At 40.6% G+C, this 12,582-nt stretch overlaps 1 protein-coding gene across 3 annotated transcripts in view; it reads left to right on the top strand.

Annotated features, from left to right (window-relative positions):
• Window positions 1-12,582, top strand: part of LOC138626076 (zinc transporter ZIP11-like) — a 129,426-nt gene that overhangs the window by 74,928 nt on the left and 41,916 nt on the right. For 2 of the 3 annotated variants that reach the window (XM_069707509.1, XM_069707507.1), the window contains one exon: window positions 3,978-4,119. In XM_069707509.1, coding sequence (XP_069563610.1) covers window positions 3,978-4,119 — 142 coding nt within the window. The remainder of the gene's footprint in view (window positions 1-3,977; window positions 4,120-12,582) is intronic. The other variant, XM_069707508.1, reaches the window with a different exon arrangement.

The raw sequence follows: 12,582 nt of genomic DNA, 5'->3' as shown, positions 1-12,582 counted from the left end.
ACCTGAATTCAACTGGAGCTTCTGCTTCGTTGAAAATATTTGAAATGGTGAAAACATTAAATCTGTGAGGACTAATGAGGAAACTTCAATAGCTCACAAATCAATACTTGTATCAAGAAATAATGCTGTATTTCCATCAGGTTTTCCACACTGCATTCCAGGTTTGGCTGTTTTTATTGAAATCCCATTATCTCTTTGCTCCTTCTTCTTCCGCAGTGGTTTCATGTCACCCAACTGGACTGGAATCAGTGTGACCAGCCGTACACCTCGGTGACCCCCACTTCCTCATATTTACTTGATCTAAAGCACATTAATTCACATTTTGTTTTGACAACCGTCTGTAAATTGGTTTAAATTTTCTCTAAAATTTGGATGGGGCCTTGTGCTTTGTTGAATTAAATATGAAGCCTTCTGAAGGCGGCGGACGATTGTTTGAGGCAGTGCATGTTGGTTTTGGATGTGTTCTTCTGGGAATGAGGATGACTCACATGTTTGTTTTCTACCAGTGGATCTTACTACACATGCCAGAGTAAGAAGCTCCCCAGGACTAAACAAAAGCTTCCTGTGCTCGGATCCCCTGCAGCTGTAGAGGCCAATCAACACATACTTGGATGCTTAAACTCCAGTATTTAAATCTAGAATATGTCAGATTATAAATCTGAAACCCATCTCAGGTTCCATTTGGTTCATGTAACAACCCCAAAACATTTTGCTGTAATTGCAGCTCTAAAATTAATTAGAGAAAACAAATAAAAGTTATCAGCCAAAAACCCAGTGGGCTTATCTGAAGCTTTCACTTTAAAAAAAAATGATGAACATGTACAACAATATCTACGACGACCCTTATGGCTCCGTGCTACTCGTGGGGAAAAGCAACACTAAGCACAACACGTGGAGAAGGCTGGAAATGCTATAAAGGAGGTCTTCCATCAGTGGCGCAGTATTTAATTGTTATTTTAAGGCCACATTATTAATATGCACCAACATATTGGGTGACCAGATCCTAATGAACCAAATGTGGTGCAAAGATTGTGTTTACTTATATTATACTTTCATAAAAAGTAAATCCAGAAAGCTTAAGTTTCTCAGGAAATGCTCTTGCATGCTGCCAGTTTTCTACCACAGTCTGCTGACCTGTATGATTGAGTTGTTTCCGCCACCGCTTCCTTATCTGTCTTGCATTCATCTTTCAGTGAGAATGTATCCACTGATAAGTACTTCTCTTTTCAAGCCACACATGTCGTGAGGCTCAAATCTACTGTGTTGCTTCACATATTCTCTCCCGAGACGTAACAAAAAAAAAAGGGCAAAAAAACTCGGTGAGAGTCGCCTTCCATTGGCTTCATCTGGTCATAAGTAGCTTCCACTCTTTGTTGTTTCTTCATTTTCTTTTCTTTGTGGTAGTTTCCATTACATTCTGAGGAAACTGTTGCTTTTGGTGATTTGCAATTTTTCCAATTGGGTGCAGCGCTGGAAAGATGTTGACAAATAAACTTGCACTTTGACATAACATACAAATTACAGCCTTCCCTCCTTTCTTCACAGCCTTTGGAAAAAAAGCACAATTTTAGAAAGCTAAAGTCAATTAAAATGTCGGACACCGTCTCAATATGTGGGACGAGAGACAAGGGATAAACAAAAACGCTGTCCACATAAAGTGGGCCACCTGATTACCCCAGCCTACATAAGCGGGTACACAAGCTACATCTACTCTGCTGGTGACGGACACAGTGACGTGCAGCAGTGCACGAACGTGCAAAAGATGAAAACTAAAAGGATTACACTGTGACGGATTATTATTGTGTCCATCAATACGCAGATCTTTCCTATAATTTAGAAATATCTGATGTTAATAGCGGTGTGCCAAAGACGACAGTGTGATGGCTTTATTTCATGCTACACTCAAAACACACCTATGCTTATTAAAGCCATCACCCAGCTAGTTTTTATTTTGGTCAAAAACCCTTCTGACAATATTCTTCAATGTTTTGGTATTGTTTTTACCAATATTGTTCCCAGAATGTTCTTCTTAAAGGTACGATAACATTGTCTACAAATATTGTGTGTAAACATTCTTAAAATGCCCCTAAGAGCACCTGCGTTCTGCGCTTCAGACTGCGTGCTTGGATGGTTAAAATATAGCCTTAAATGTTTCATGATTAGCACTGAGGTATTTGTTTGTGATTGTCAACATGGTGACAAGAGAACCATCCCTGTTTTTAACCCTGCCGCGACACTCGATTCAACCCACATCTGTTGGTCGCGTTGATTCATTGTTCGGTTCGGTGTGTTTATTGGCCTCAGATTGGATATTTTTTAAACCCATTTTTAATACATTTTCGGTTAAAGTTTGATCTTTGTTTTAAAATAGAATTGAGTAGCATTAAATGTCTGTAAATGAGCATTCACTAGCTTTTTTTTTTTTCTTCTAGAAGGGAATCAAAGTAACTTTTAATACGTACTTGTACAAAAAGAGCCAGTGAATTTATTGCAAGCAAAGCAAGAAAATTAGAACGTTTAATACTTATGCAAAGTAATCCTCCAATTCGAGTCCTTTCAGGGTAATGGTATCCTTCCTTAGTTCTTCTTTTTGTTTCCAGAGTTATCAACATGCTCAAACATTGGTTGTGTTCATAAACACTGATTATTTCCTCGGCACCGAGTTCCTGTAGTAACCTTGTTTTCCATGGTAGCGTACGGAAACCCCCGAGGGTCAAAACACAACATTTCAACGTGAAATGTTATGTTTCGTCACATAAGTCCACCGTAGCAATGTCCCATCTTGGTCACATTGACTGGAATGCGGTAACAAAGTACGATTTAAATAATGAAGTACCCGATTAAAATCGTCATTCCTCTTTATTTGATACGACTGGATGAGAAAGGAATTGGCTGAGTGATGGATGGCAGGTTGGATTTGGCAATAGACTGAATAAGTGCTGACCATAGGTTGAATCAATCAAATATTTTTGTGAATTTACAATCTCCTACGTTGTTAAAATTGCTCAAGAAATTTCACACAAGTGTGGATGGAAGTAATGAAGCAATACAGAGCAGTACTGTTCATTCTTCACACACATAATGTCGAGCTATAGTGAAAATCGGACTATCTGTATTGCATATAAGCTTCTAACCGCCCTGTGTCAAAGCTACATAGGCGCTACTGGCTCTCTACTAGAATGGTGACTTGCATAACAACCTGTTTTCAATCGAACAAGGCGAATGTACAGGGTGGGAGAAATGGGCTGCCCAGCCTAGTCTGGCTTTGCCTTATCTGAAGTCTTGAGGCTGCTTTGTCTCAGATGGTCGAGCCAGCTGCCAGGTAATCATAAGGTTGGCTGTTCAATACCTGGGTCCTCCTGTCCATATGCTGGAGTGTCCTTGGGCGAGACACTAAATCTTGAATGGCTGTTCTGTCAACATTAATGTGGAAGGGAGGCAAATTGTAAGGTGTTTTGACATTTATCATATTGCAACGCCTTGAGGGCATACAGATAAGCATACAGAAACATTTTGTTTCTGTGTGCTTATCCGATGTTTAACTGTTGGATTGCTGTTAATTCCTTTGTTAAGTTTCCAGCAAGAAAATGGCATGCAGTGTTTCACATATAATAAAACATTAAAAAAATATAGAACAGAAATAAAATGCATAAAAAAGGATCAAATTAAACACAAATAGAGTTGAAATATAAAATAAAGCAATATGCTATTTTAAAGGCCGCGTTAGTTCAAGTGCAGGCAAGTGCAAGAGAGCTTCAGGAGTAGCTAGTTAAAGGCTAAAGTAAAGAGATCTATTTTGAGCTTTCTTTTAAAAGTATTTACTGAGCCAGATCCCTGATATCTACAGGCAGTGTGTTCCACAGCAGACAAAATGAACCGACAAAATCTGAATCCCCAATTTGTTTTGCGTGTGAAGCTGATTTTAACCAGCCTCTGTGTCTCGCTTATTTATTATTTTTTTTTCCTGTCATTGTCAGGGTGTCGCTGCTGACCCCCACGTTGCCTTGGCTCTGCCTCCCGACTCCAAAGTGTCCAAAGGGAAAGTGGAGGAGCCGTCGTTCCAGCTCCTGGACTCTGACGAGATGACCATCAGGATAGGTAGAGCCGGACTCCCCTCAGGCAAGCCTCCCTTCATATACCCACATCAGAAATGTCATCACAGACCGATACAAGCTATTGTGGTCCAACTTTTTTGAATGCTCACCTGGAACTTCTCTGATGGCTACTTCTCACCGATCTTTGCATTATCCTGATAATTCGTCTTCCCTTCTTCTCCATCTGCCTTATCAGTCCTTTTATGAATTTCATTGTTTTTTTTCCCCTGTTTTTAAATGGTGTTTCTTTCTGGGGAGCTCTTGGGAAATATTCCGCTATCCTCTCGACAGCCATCATCTCACACAGACAGTATCGCCAATAAGTCACGTACATAACGTACCGATCTCCACATTAGTTATCACGCTCGGACAGATTGAAGCTTTTGTCTACATCGGTTACATTTTCTCGAGTGTAAGACAACAAACAAGTGTATTTTGGTGCTGTTCTACTATTAAGGTGCAGAGGTAATAAACACATCTCATCTCCCACATTAGAGATAATGAGCAATTACATGCAAAAACGCACAAGACTCTTAAGTACAGCCAGGTGGAAAATGATAGAACGAATGAATGCAGGATGACTAAATCAGGAAAAGTGGAAAAATAGAGTTTAAAGGAAGATTTATTAACAGGCCATGGGAAGGAAATTGTGTGTGTGTGTGTGTGTGTGTGTGTGTGTGTGTGTGTGTGTGTGTGTGTGTGTGTGTGTGTGTGTGTGTGTGTGTGTGTGTGTGTGTGTGTGTGTGTGTGTGTGTGTGTTTGGACGTTTGTTTGCCTGGGACCATTTTAGATACGATGACATTTGAATGAATGTTTTATGTCGACTTTGTTGTTAAACTGAGAAGCGGCTGGCTGTCTCTGTTCAATTGCAGTCTGTTTTTTTTTTTTTAACTAAAGTATGTAGAAGAGAGAAAAGAGTAGAAATTAAGTTCCATTGACTGACAGCACGTCATGCTGCTTGTTAGAGGCCTTTATTTGTTTACTCATCTTTGCCGATTTCACAGATAGATTATGAAGAAATAACTGATTGAGAAAAAGTTTTGATACCCATACCGATACCTTGACTTTGATACCAGTTCCTGAACAATACTTTATTTTTTTAAACTACCAATCTTATGAATCCATTTTAACAATAAGAAATTGACATGACATATTATGGCACCAATCTTTAGTTTGCATGCGTTTCAGAGGGGGGGAGAGTATAACCCAGGTTGTTTTCTGTAGCTACAATTTACCGACGTTCCCTAAATGCCTAATATGCTGTCAGTAGACGCTAGCTACCTGGCTGCACACAGAGAAGCCTCCAGTCAGTGCAGTGCGACTCAAAACATTTTTTAGAAGAGCAAATTAGGAAGTTCTAGTGAAAGATGTACTTAACAACGGTGAAACTGACAGAGGGATGTGGTGCAGTGGTTAACTGTCGCCTTTCGGTGTCCTTTCAGTGAGCCTGTTTAGGATAAAGCTCGTATAGATAATGGGTGGAGATGCAAAACAGTGCTGCTGTTCACTGCCTTTTAATGAGGAAAGTCAAACATTCACAGAGTAGTAGCTCAATACACCGCCTCACATTTTTTTTATAGACTATTTCCCTAACGGTGCAGGTTTTTTTTTTAGATCACGCTAAAAAAGAATCCAGTCTCTGTGATAACATTCGCTGAGCTTTCAGCCCACCATCGTCTGATGTGCAGCAAACCGAGACCGAATTAAAAATGAGGGTCTCTGATCCGGTTGTTCGGTCAGAGTTTGACTGACAGCCTTCTTACCGGCTCAAACAAACCAGATCAAAAGGGCGAACACACCAGAGTTTGATTGAATGGAACCAACTAGTTTAGGTGTGACGGTATCATTAAACAAACACAGGAAGTTGAACAGTGTCTGCCAGCCAGTGTGCACGCAAGAGCCCTGTCTGCTGCACATTTAATGGGAAGGGTTTTTATTGTATTATTTCTGTCAAATAATAACCAAATCAAAATAGCAGTATTGCAGGTTTGGGCACACATGAGACCACTTCCCTCTCAACGGGATGCTGGTTGGCTTCTTCTTTCAGCAACTTCCTCTTTTAATTTTAATTTCTTTAGTTGCTGCTAGCTTATTAAACTGAATTTATACAGCACAGTGATTTATATGGAAGAACTGGGATTAAAACTGTTTAAAACATAAGCAAATAAAATATAGCCATTGAAACACCACAAATACAATGCAAAACATCCCCAACAATAAAAAATGAAAGGCAACAATAGTAATAATAATACATAACTATAGAACTATATAAAATATAAATGGTGTGCTAGAGTTAATTAAAGGCTTTTTTTTTTTTTTTTTTTTTTCCAAGATGATGTCCCCGATCCTGCAGACCCCCCCAGGTTGTCAGGCAGGGAGTTTCAAAGCTGAGGGACCTACATTGCAAATGCTTGATCACCTAAATCTTCAGTCGGGACTCAGAAAGAGCCAGCAGAGCCGTTCCCGAGGATCTGAGGCGACTCTCAGCCTCATCAGGCTGCAGGAGCTTAGCAATGTATCCCCTTCTGGGATATTCTTGACGTAGTAAAAAGTTAGCACCTCATTTGACTTGCATGCCAGCAAAACTCACAATCTCTTTAAATCAGCATTTCCCCTGGAGTATCTTATCAGTGGCTAATTACCAAAAGGAAAAAAAACAAAAAGATGGAGGATATAATGTCGGTGCCAGCAGGCATTTCTAACTTTTCTAACAGATTATTTTGAAGCGTGGTTGGAAGAAGTGGAAAAGCAGTAACCTGCATGCTTTTCTTTAACAATGCTGTCTCTAATTTATGTAGCAGACCTTTTTCACAACAAAAATATGGACTTGTCACAACAGAAGGTGGAAATACTATCATTAGTTCCAATCGAGCGTCTGGTAAACCCCTGTAGTGTGCTACCAGACACAGCAGCATGCCTCTGAAGTTTCCACTTGAATAGAATGCTGCCATTTTTAATTACAAAGGGCAAAGTGTGTCATACACCTGCCCAGTAGAGGATAACCTGCCTTTTTCCGTAATGAAATGTTAAGTAAAAAGCTTCTTCCTCGGTTAATTCACGCAGACGGAGACCGTTAAATAGAAATCTGAGTGCTGCTGATTAATCAAAATAGCTGGAAGATTGAGTTCTGTTTTCGTTGTTCGTTCTTCTGTGACTGTGTTTGCACATCTGAATGATTTTATCTGATTCACTCCTCTTCATTTCCATTATTGTCAGTGACCTCACATTTTTACTCAGGTTTTTATAATGATGATAAAACTCGGGAGATTTGGCAGGCTACTGATGTGACAGCTGTTGTCAGGTACAGCAGCTGAATGTTAGCTCTCAAGGAAGTGCGATGAAATTGTGGTGGTGTTATTTTCAGGGAGTTGGCAGGCAGAGATGCTCAACTGGAAAACAAACCAAGGAGAGAAACATACCCTCTAAGAACCTGACTCAGACAAAAAAGAAATAAGAAGCCTTTTTAAATGCAGACACTTATTGTTCTGATAAGCCACAACCCTAATATTTCTACACTCCTGAAATATTAGGGTTTGTCTTGGAGAGAGTTTTCATTTCAGTGTTGTCAAACACATGAATGGCAGCTGTAGGCCTTCTTTTCAGCGATGCTCCTTTTCCTGCTGCTCTAAAGTCCACAGGTTCACAGAATATATACTTCAGACGAGCTCCTGCAGCTTACGCATCAGTTACAGATTCATTGCATCCCTTTGGCGTGCCTGAAGGTGTCCAAAGTCAGTCAGCCAACACGGTAAACAGAAAAGAACGTATATATAAGATCAGTTTGATTCCCAACGCCCCGCTTGGGATTGCATTACAGTGAAAGTAACTGCATGTTTGACTGCGCTGATCATAAATGCAGCATATCCATCCGGCTGTGTAAAAATTTATGAAAATAGGGAGCTGCATTTCCCAGTGCCCGAGTTTATTATGCCGTTTTATACATCAAAAGTAGTAAATATTTGATCTAAGATAGGCTAAAGTCCATACGGCTGCCCAGTGCCGAGTCCTCTAATGGCTTCAGTGGAGCAGCTCGGGTTTAACTGACCATACTTAGACCTAATATTATTTGTATGATAAGAAGATTAGGCTGTTATTTCATCCCAACGGGACCCTGCTTTTATACTTGGACAAGAGTTTCAACTTAGCAAAGACCGACGTGTTAATCTTTACTAGCCTTCAGACCAACTTTCACACTGTTAGAAATTATTGACACAATCCATTCCTTTTTTTTTTTTTTTTTTTTTAAACATAACGTAAAATAATGTTGACAATAGCGTTAAACTAACGTCATTACTACAACGGACCGTTCCTGTTGTACAACAACATGGGTGATCAACATCAGCACCTGTGGTACTCGTGTTTTTGTGACCACTGGTACTTTTCACATTAACGATTTCACCATGGACTTAAGCAGAAATCTTTTGGTACATTTTTGGGGAACAGAGGGAAATCGCATGGAGCCAAATCTTCTGAGTAGGGGAAGCAACGGTTGTGTTATTATGTGACAAAATTGCGCTTGTTCAACTCGTAGGGAAGAACCATCGTTATGTTGGACAACCCAAAGTGTCATCGCGTCACCGTTGAGGGCAATTTGCAGAGAATGATTTTGTTTAAACTCCTTCGAATGTCACAGTGGAACTCTGCGTTGACAGTCTGACCCCGGGGGACGATATTCATGTTGCACAACCTCACGAATGTCGAAGAAAACCATCCTGTTGCTCTCCTGACCTGACGCGCCTTTTTCAGTCTTCCCCTCTTGAAACGTAAATGTCCCTCAAAACACCAAAACACCTCGCCCAGGTCATTGCTTCATTGCTGTAGACTTACTGAAGAATTTAAAGGGGCTACGTTGTTGATTTGCTGAGTTTGACACAAAATGCGTATCCACCAGTGGCCTCGGAAACGCAGCCTGATGTTGATCAAGTGACATAACTTGGAATACTTACTCACACAAGTCACTGCTGCCCTCGGCTCCGTGTACATTACTGAGCTGTGAAGCAGGAGCTCTGCCAGAACATTTGGATTTCACATCATATTACCTCATCTTAAGTCTCTTTAAAGGGATTCCTGTGTCAAATTTACAAATGTCCATGGTGAAATCAGAAATGTATCAGTGTTTACAAAAACGTGCGTAATAGTGGTGCTGATGCTGATCAAGTGAAATAACGTCTTCACTAACATTGCGACTTCCCCCCGCTACATGAGCTGCGATCATTCGCCCATCGTATTGATGGTAGTAAGCTGGTTTGCTGGACATGCTAATATTTTCAGCCTATTGTTTGGGCAGATACATGTTTAATCCATCTCTTACGCTTTCGCCCTTATATTACGTTTTTTTTAAGTGGGAAAAGGAAACCATAGTCCAGACTGTTTACATACTTCTTTTACTACAACATCATGCACACTCCTTTGACATGTAGAGAAATCCAAAGCCTCGCAGGTCTGCCGTGCGTAGCATCGAGCTATGATTGGATGATCCCTGGTTAAGGGAGAGGTTTCACTGAATGGTCGTTGCTTCTCACTAAGAACTGCTTCCTCAACGACAGCTCTAACCTCAAATCCACCTCCATACTGACCCATACAGCAGATACTTAATTCATATTTAAAAGCAGATCGAAACAGGAAATGTATGTCAGTCGTGGCTCATCAGCGTTAATGTCAGACTCCCTGTTTTCCGACGTATTACGGCAGCAGCCGCAGAGAAGAAGCCACTTTACAGCTTCGTGGGCTCACGCTGTCTTTCCAGGTTCAAACCCTAAGCCTGAATCCTCACTACTTCCCCCTGATGGGAGGTATGAAATTACATCACGCCGTGCTCAGCTTACCGCCAAGTGCTGTAATGGTTTTGAACTTCGAGGATGTTCGAGGCCTGTGTGAGGTTATGTTGACTGTTCTGTAGTCGTGTCAGTGGTATTAACCTCAGTTTGGTTGCATTTGAATGGGATCAAGAGAGGAGGAGGAAGAGGAGGAGGAGACGCTGCTGACGTCAACACACACTTCTGTGTAAAGTACGTTGTAGAATAGATGACGTGGATCTGCTTCACGGTGTGGACACGTTAGGTCAGTCGATGCTCAGCAGAAGGATGACCTTGTCTGTATTTTCCTCACTCTCACACACACACACACACACACACACACACACACACACACACACACACACACACACACACACAAACACACACACAATTTCATTTACATCATGTAGAGAAACTCTTACTGAATCCATAATCAAAACCTTCACTCGGGTATTACACACATGAACTCACACACTCTTTATCTTTCAGTGTCCTTCAGTGATCTGAATTCTTTTTTTCAAGATTATTCTGCCTTTGAAATTATTCAACATAATCGGTGGCTGGCTTCTCTTTCTGATCTCAAAATGTTTGATTACTTTTGTTCTGTTTTCTTATTTTTGACTTAATCTTGATTAAAAAAAAAAGTGTCCTCTTGGTTTCAAAGAGCTCTCTGCGAAGCGCCACTCGCTGTCTTTTCAGCCATCACAGAAGATGAACAAACTAAAAGCAAAAGCACCCCTCCCCAATCCGGTCCTTTAGATGTGTGGTATATGAATGCGGATGGTATGTGTTGCCATTTTCACTTTGTTCTAATCTCCTAAGCAGGATGATATCTGCTGAGAGCCACAATAGAATTTCTCATTTGCTGCTAAGACAGACATCTGTTCCAAAGGGTGAATTATTTTTCTCTCTGAGCTCTAAGAAGCTCCTCGGCATCTCAGCTGCAAACACTAGACAACATCGTTTGAATTTCCATTTCAAAAAACAAATATGTGGTTCTTTCCTGAAGCGCAGCAGAAATGAAAGAGGAAAAGTGTGCCTGTTGATTTTGTGCCATTATAATTAAAATGTTGGAAGTTTTCCTGTCAAAGGCATCAAATATGTTTATTCAAGTTAGCAGTTCATTTAAACATTTTAATCCACGATTTATGGATCGAGCTGTTAAATTGTTGAGTCCTAAATTAAAAAAGGGAAGAAACTTTGTGTGGCAACTACAACACCCTCTAACTCTGATATTGACACGCTTGCCCACAAACACTACAAGTTTTTCTACAGCAACAGATGATATAAAGTACAGAGGTTTAAAAACTGCCTTGGTCACATGAACGGTAAGTAGCACGGAGCAGGAGGAAGCTATAACCTTAGTGAGTAAGTGTTCGAAGTTTGGTTAACAGAGGTTAACAGAGGTTAAACAAGGTTTACAGAGGTTTACAGAGGCTTACAGAGGTTTTTGTGAGCACTGGTCCAACACATCTACATCACCATGGTCACAACCAAAAGAGATCACATCTAATTATGTTGACAATTTGGCAACAGGGTGCCTTGAAATACTTCACAAAGTCTACGGCGATGAAGCAATGAGGCCGGCGAAGTGTTGTCTGGCGTTAGTGTTTCCAGAGGGACGTTCTGTCCCTGTTCAACATTTTTAAAAAAAAAGGTGCATCAGGTCAGGAGCTGATCCCGGTGATCTTTCCTTCACATGTGCCATGTTGTGCACCTCAAATTTGTCCCCCAGGGTCAGACTGTCAACACCGAGTTCCACTGTGACGTTCTGAGGCATCAAAACATTTGGTGCAAACGACCTGCACTGTCTTGCGTGGCACTTTGGTTCTCCAACACGACAAGGTGCCCACTCGCAGCACATTGAAAACACACGTTTATCACCTGCATCAACACAATTGTCGCTCTGTGACTTCTTTCTGTTCCCTACAAACTTCAGCCAGACAGTAAGTCATTTATTTAGAGATTTCTTTTCTGCACACTGAATTAGAGAGACAAACAGGGGTGTCCATTAAAAACCTCCTTTGTTTGGCCAGCTTTACTATTATGTTGATATAAATTGGAGGAATCATCTTTCTGGGCCCAAAAGCACAACATAAAAGAAAAAAAAACAAATTTACCCAAATCAATATATATATATTGATTTGATTGATTATTGATTATTGATTATATAAAAGGTTTCCAAAAGCAAGCAGGCAGGCAAAGCAGAGGAAGCAGAGTCCAGGATTTGCAGGCAGTGCCAAAAAAAATGGTTAGAATACAAACTGGTGAGAGAACAGAAGAAAGCACGAAGACAACCTGGCAGAAGGTGAACTGTTGGTGTCAATACTAAGAGCTTAATTAGAGAAGTGGATGCAGATGTGTGGGTGGAGAGGGGGGGTCGAGTGATTAACTGGCAGGGCAGGTGGGAGTGGCTGGTTCTGAAATGACAGGAGAGTTCGTGATTGGAATAAAAAAAAACAAGGCAAAGCAGAAAAGAATGAACTTGATAAAAGTATCAAACCGTGACACATTTTATTGTTGTTTCCATCTGGTCTTTCATCATGAAGCGTTTTGTAACTGCTCCACTAACTAATTATCGTTCTGAGGTTTACGCTTGATGATTGAGATATTGTTCATGCTGGTTTGCAGGTGCATGTGGTAAATGAATGTGCTATAAATAGCCATGCATACCAGTATGGGTTAGGTTAGGT

Source organism: Brachyistius frenatus, unplaced genomic scaffold (genome assembly GCF_029030835.1).
Source record: "Brachyistius frenatus isolate BFR_SWC_R1_liver_20210118 unplaced genomic scaffold, ASM2903083v1 Contig_69, whole genome shotgun sequence".
In the NCBI taxonomy this organism is placed as follows: domain Eukaryota; kingdom Metazoa; phylum Chordata; class Actinopteri; family Embiotocidae; genus Brachyistius; species Brachyistius frenatus.
Note: the sequence above shows the minus strand (reverse complement) of the source record. Positions and strands in the feature narration are given on the sequence as shown.